The sequence below is a fragment of the Podarcis muralis genome, chromosome 8, assembly GCF_964188315.1.
Source record: "Podarcis muralis chromosome 8, rPodMur119.hap1.1, whole genome shotgun sequence".
Lineage (NCBI taxonomy): Eukaryota > Metazoa > Chordata > Lepidosauria > Squamata > Lacertidae > Podarcis > Podarcis muralis.
Genome location: NC_135662.1, coordinates 69,711,168 through 69,718,017, shown reverse-complemented (window position 1 = coordinate 69,718,017; position 6,850 = coordinate 69,711,168). Strand labels below are relative to the sequence as shown.

General features: G+C 49.2%; 1 protein-coding gene across 1 annotated transcript; it reads right to left on the bottom strand.

Moving 5' to 3' along the window:
• Window positions 1-3,919: 3,919 nt before the first annotated feature.
• LOC144328647 (uncharacterized) lies at window positions 3,920-5,850 on the bottom strand. The gene is made up of 2 exons (XM_077932633.1): window positions 5,053-5,850; window positions 3,920-4,897 (listed from the first exon to the last, which is right to left on the bottom strand). Exons 1-2 carry the CDS (start codon window positions 5,848-5,850, stop codon window positions 3,920-3,922), a joined length of 1,776 nt encoding a protein of 591 aa, XP_077788759.1.
• Between the last annotated feature and the right edge of the window lie 1,000 nt (window positions 5,851-6,850).

Here is a 6,850-nt window from a genome sequence, read left to right as displayed (position 1 = left end):
TGGCATTAAAAAGCCTTCAAGAGATGTGAGAATGCCTGTCAAATCTCAGCTGGAAAAGGATTCCACCAGTGACACTAAATACATGATTTCTACTTGACTCCACTTGAGCTTTTGAGACATGGGGGACAGCCAACAGTGTTACTCTGGATGGCCTTTGTGGTCAAGCTGGAATATAAGGGTTCCAGCAGTCCTTAGGGTATTTTGAACCCAAGTTGTTCATGACTTTGAACCTGGCCTGGTAGCATACTGGCAGTGCAGGCAGAACATAGCTCTTGGGTTCCATAGACAGACTGTAGATATTGGAAACTCTGATTGCTTTCATCCTCAGAATCAGTACTACTGAAATCATTGCAGGGCTTTAAAAATGTGTCCTACAAAGAGTTAATGGTTAATTGGGTCTCTGGTCTTTATTTGAGCATCCAAGCAATTGATTGGTTGGTGTTATGGAAGTTTTGGTTAACCTATTTCTTATTTGAATAATCATTCCATCCCAAAACAATTCTGAAATGACTCGTTAGGTTCCCGGAGATGGCTGTTGGCTTGGAATGCCATGGCTTAAGGGAGTCCAATTGCTTCTTAATGCAATTTCTCTCCTAAGAGAACCGTGACATCTACATTCATATAGCACCTTCCCTCCCAGAGAAACCCAAAGCACTCTGCAGACATCAATAAATTATACATTCACAGGAATTACACTGACCACTTGTGAAAAGCAAGCCTGAAGCCTCTTAATGTCAAAGGGATATGGCATGTTTGGTTTTCTTGTTCCATTCTCTCAGAGAGAGGGGGAAGTAGGGAGCGGGATGGAACAGATTCTTGCCTCCAACTCTATCTCTCTCTCTTTTAAAGCACTCACATTGATATTTTCTTTTCCTTTCCGGAAGCACGCACATCCAGATTATTGTTTTTTCTACTGCCAGGAGTGTGAAAAGTGCTGTAAAAGGGCGGGATAATCTGCCAGGCAAATAACAGGTTGCTAACACCCGAGAATGGGTGTGATTGTTAAGGGCACAGCACCAAGTGAAAGGATTTAAAACAAATCATTGTGGCAGAAGAAGTGCAACAGCTTTGAAACACTCGCAGAGATTGTCAGCTGATGAGTGAATTGGTGGGTGAGCCAAGTCAGTAGCTGTGAGCTTGCATGAGACAGTGTAGAAGGCATGGAAATATATGTAATAGTTATTATTATTATTATTATTATTATTATTATTATTATTAGTCTCCAGGCATTCTCTTGAATGCAAGAAGGATTAAACTATGGACACCCATGGGCATGCATGAGCCCCTAGTATTCCCAGATGTGTGGGTTACTCTTCAGACCTCCGTACAATTGGCAGAAAAGTCTGAGGAGGAGATTTTTATTGTATTCAGTTGAACATGCTTATAAAAGCTCATTACAAATGGGAACCCTGATGAACTAGGCTTCCTGTTTGTGCAGAGGTTTCTGGGCACATTCAGCTGAATATGTTTGGAAACCCTCTTCAGATTTCTGCACTTATCACAAAAAGACATCAGGGGGCAGGTGAAGGATGGGCTTGGGGCTTGTGCATGCTTCCTTGCCCTCGATTTCTCCAGAGTTGAGACCTTGGAGTGTCCATGTAAATTCTTGGCTGGGGCTGGGATTGGGGCTGTTGAAAATTAAAGGCATTTCATTTCAGGTCCTTCCTCTGCCTGGCAACGTCCATTAGAGTGGTACCTTGGTTCTTGAATGGCTTGGCTCCCAAACAAATTGAACGTCCAACGTGGCTTCCGCAGCTTCCGATTGAGTGCAGGAAGCTCCTGCAGCCAATCAGAAGCTGACCCTTTGTTTCCAAACTGTTTTGGGAGTCAAACAGACAACCGGAATGGATTAAGTTCGAGAACCAAGGTACAATAAATTCCAATCAGCATCAGCACAAACAAGATCATTATAAATAGAGTGACAGGCAGGGTAGCAAATCCCTTAGAACAGTTGCTCCCTGCATCCCCAGGAGTGGTCAGGGGCAAGCATGCAAGCCCCAACCTCAGCTTGACATTTGGACCCTTTCTATAGTTAGCACTAATTTCTGAAGAGGGGTTTTAAGCATGTCCAACTGAATGAGATTGGAAAAGTCCTCCATGCTTCAGGGTCTTCAAAAGGGGGCTGTTGTGGTTCGAGGACCCGACCCCCGTGTAGCGAAATAAAAGACAAGGACACGTGATATATGGTTAATGGGCAAGAAAAGGCCACAACTTTTATTGGTTACAGCAATGGAAAAGGTATTGGCTTAGGCATTGGATCGGAGCAAGTGGGTTATTCACCAGTAGGTGGAGCCTGTTGATGCCAATCCAACTATAGGCTCACCCCTGTTGTCACCGAGGGTCGTGCCAAGGCCTCCCGCCAAGCAGGCATCGGACGGAATACACGACCCCCAGATTCCTTTACCGGAATACCCCTATAAATTGAAGGCATAGGCGATGGCCACACCTAGCACTTCGACACACCACAACACATTATTCCAATGCCTAACCTACCCACCAATACCACAAAAGTTGTGACGATTGCTACGAGGTAGGCGAAAAAACCAAATAGCCTAATGCCAAATGGAAAAACTCCTACCAGGCCCCCCAGTCAACCGGGGCGACCAACCTAAGGTCCATAGCAAGGCCAGAAACCTAAGCCCTAACTAAGAGGGAGTGGAGGGTGGGTGACTTCCCGGTGAGGTGACGACGAAGAATGAGGCCGGGGAAAGGCTGGCGCCGCAGCAAAAGGCTGCTGAACATGCCCCCTCAGCGGCACCTGGTTGGGTGGCCACCGAGGGGGCGTGAGCGCCAGCCAGGTGAGCTGGAAGCAGGGGGCCACGCCCCCTGTTAGGCGGAGCTCGGGCTCCCGACCACAACCCCTCCCCTCTCTTTCAGGGAGGAGAGTCTTTGTGGTTCGAGGACCCGACCCCCGTGTAGCGAAATAAAAGACAAGGACACGTGATATATGGTTAATGGGCAAGAAAAGGCCACAACTTTTATTGGTTACAGCAATGGAAAAGGTATTGGCTTAGGCATTGGATCGGAGCAAGTGGGTTATTCACCAGTAGGTGGAGCCTGTTGATGCCAATCCAACTATAGGCTCACCCCTGTTGTCACCGAGGGTCGTGCCAAGGCCTCCCGCCAAGCAGGCATCGGACGGAATACACGACCCCCAGATTCCTTTACCGGAATACCCCTATAAATTGAAGGCATAGGCGATGGCCACACCTAGCACTTCGACACACCACAACACATTATTCCAATGCCTAACCGCCACCCGAGCCAAAGGCTCGCCGCCAATACCCTCACTGCTGCAACCAATCCCAGATACTTCTGCTGACACTAGCTAGCCAAACGTCGCTCCCCAAGTCCGATAAGTGGACGCCATCATTCCGGTATAGAGCTTGGTCGCTAATGCGGATTCGATCATGCCGAATGACACGGCCACACATAAAGCGCACCCAACGGGCTACCGCCCGGTTTACGAGTTTCCTGGTTCTTTCAATGGCCATACAACTTTGCGCACCGCGCCACTCGATTCTTTTTAGGAAGGAAGACCAGAACACCGTCGTTCTGGGGCACAAGGCAGCCAATGCATTCAAGTCTCTTTTTATGCTTCCCAACAAGTCCGCACTCCTTCTGTTGGTTAGGTCATTCTCTCCCAACTGTATCACAATGGCGTCGGGAGGGCCAAAGTTGGCTACTTTCTCCCGCAGCAAAGGCATAAGCTCCTCCCATCGCATGCCTCTTCTCGCGAACCAGGAAACTCGGACATCATTTGGAAGGCCAAGATTAGGTGCCAGGCTGCAGCTTGCTGCACGTACGCGGGCCCAATGAACAATACTGTGGCCGCAGATCCACACGTTTCTTCCGAGCAAAGCTAGGGGTAAAGACAGAAAAGAAGGCAGGTAAGTGGGGCCCAGCGACTGGCCGCGTACTAGCGAATGTAAGACTTATAAGCATTGGATCTCCACCGTCCCATTTCTTTGATCCTATCCGCCGGTAACCCTAAGTGCGCAGCCGTGGTTGCGGCGCCAATCCTAAAAGAGTGCGCAGCGTACTCCTGGGCAGATAGTCCACAGGCCTCGATCGCCTTGCGCAGCACTCTGGTGAATTGGTATCTCGACATGGGCGACCCATCCTCGTGGATCAGAAACGGACCCGGGCCAGGTGGCCTAAGGTCGAGATACCGCCTAGTGTCCTTTACCGGACATGGGCCCTGCTGTGTCGACGCTGAAAGTTTGACCAGGACACCCTTGCCAGCCTGATCGGTCTTGGACTGTCGTATGAGCACTGACACGGAAGAGCTAGACAGCTGCACATCCTCGCACAGGAGTCCGCGGTTTGAACCCCGCACACTAACTTCAAACACGACCTCCCCAACCCTTAGCGCGCCGAAAAAGGCGATAGCATATGCTGCAGAAAAAAGGCGTGCTTCGAACCTGGACCAGCAAATCAACCTGAGCTTTTTGCGAATCTGAGACAACAACCCATAAGAAATCGGCTTACGGCCTTCGTCCCTGGGAGGCTGTAACCTGCTCCAACCCTCGATGGCCCTACGGATCATGAAGTCGCTACACGGGTCTTGGGCAAATGTAGCTTTTGAAAAGAAGCTGATAGCTGCTACATGAATCTTTAAAGTTTTTGGGGCACGTCCCAGGTCGTCGAGATGCGAAAGATACTGCAAGACGTCGTCTGTGGTGGGAGGTACGTTATATGAGAGCCCGGATAACCTAAACCTGAAACCCATGAAATCACTCCAGGCCTTCTTGTAGGACCTGAGCGTGGAAGGTGCCACGGACGCTAATACTCCCTGTATCACTTTGCGTCTCCAACGTTCCACAGGTACTCCGGAAAGGGTTCGGGCAACAGTTGTGCTCCAGGTGCAAGCGACCGGAAGCGAGGAATCTGGAATCGAGACAAGGCATCAGCTATATCATTATTGGCTCCGGGTACAAATTTGGCTGAAAATATTATATTGTACTCAAGGCATCGGAGGACGAAGGGATTCCGCAGAAGGGAGGAAACCCTCTCAGACCGAGATGACTGCCTGGCGAGAATGTTCACTACCGACAGGTTGTCGGTCCTGAAGCACACGCGATGGTCCCGGAACTCCTCCGTCCAAATGTGAACAGCCACCACTATAGGAAAGAACTCGAGAAAGGTGAGATCCCGCGTGATGGTCTGGCCTAACCAAGCCGTCGGCCAACGCTGAGCACACCAACGCCCCTTGAAGTAAAGGCCAAAGCCTATGGACCCAGCCGCATCCGATTGTACCTGGAAGTCTGAAGACAAGTTCAAAACGTCCTGCCATAGGGACACCCCGTTGTAATTTCCTAAGAAGGCCAACCACACCTCTAGATCTACCTTGACCGACCTGGGGAGGCGAACCCTATGCAGCGGGTGTCTAAGACCGACTGACAATCTAGCAAGGCGGGCACAGAAAGGGCGTCCGGGGGACACCACTCTGCACGCGAAATTAAAGTGGCCCAATAAAGACTGAATCTGCCTAAGGGTAATCTTCTTAAGCCTAAGAGTATCCTGAATTAATTCCCTAAGGGCTTCGATCTTTTCAACAGGAAGGCGTGACGACTGAGCCACAGTATCTAGCTCGATGCCTAGGTAAGTGAGTCGCGTGGCGGGTCCCTCTGTTTTCTCGGCAGCAAGTGGAACCCCCAGGTCCTGCGCTAGAGCTGCGAAGGCCTTAAGTAAGGAGGCGCATTCTCCCGTGTCGGGGCCACCCACGAAAAGAAAATCATCCAGGTAATACGTAACCCCAGAGGAATTTGTCCTGAATCGAAGGGCCCAATCCAAGAACGTGCTAAAGGCCTCAAATGCCGAACAGGCCACTGCGCAGCCCATTGGCATGGCCCTGTCTACGAAGAATGAGGCCGGGGAAAGGCTGGCGCCGCAGCAAAAGGCTGCTGAACACGCCCCCTCAGCGGCACCTGGTTGGGTGGCCACCGAGGGGGCGTGAGCGCCAGCCAGGTGAGCTGGAAGCAGGGGGCCACGCCCCCTGTTAGGCGGAGCTCGGGCTCCCGACCACAACCCCTCCCCTCTCTTTCAGGGAGGAGAGTCTTTATCTTTGCACACCATATGGATCAATCCATTTTGTTTAGGAACTATTCAAAACAACTCCAGGAGAATGGAAACTCATTTTTCATTTGTCTATAACACTTGGTATACCCTGCCTTTCTCAAGGTGGCTATGTAGGGACCCTGGATGGTCTCCTATCAGAGCATGGATCAGATCAGCTTCTGTGGGTTTTCTGTTGTGGTGGTTAATTTATTTATACCCCATCTTTTTCTCTGACATGGGTTCTGGGTGATTAGAAACATATAGATGTATTGAAAACATACAGATAAATTAAAAAATCACAATAAAAGCAGGACAGAACCAGCCACTTCATTAAAAGCAGTCAGTTCCCCCAAAGCCTCTTGGAATAAGAAGGTGGAAATATAAGAAAAGAAACTGGTCCAACTTCTCTCTCACATGTCTTAGGTATATATTTTAAACTTGCATTGGTTTCCATGTGTTCCTAGTGAGCAGGATGCATATCTAATTTGTGGTGTTTATTTTGTTATCATCAATCCACACACTGAATAGGGGCAGTTGCGGGAGGCAAAATCAAAACTCGTGTACACCATTATTCAGGAGCATAGACCTGGGTGGCTTCCACACTCCTCCTTATTTTTCTTCTCTTATTTTGCAGAGCATGATTGAATGTAATGTGCCAAATCTTCGGTGCCGTTTCCCTAGTAAGCATCCTTATTTTAATTTTAAATGGGCAAGCTGTAGAGATGGCCTGATTGCTTTAAACACTGAATGCCCTTCACATTTCTAATTTGAACCAGAGTGATTAGCAGTC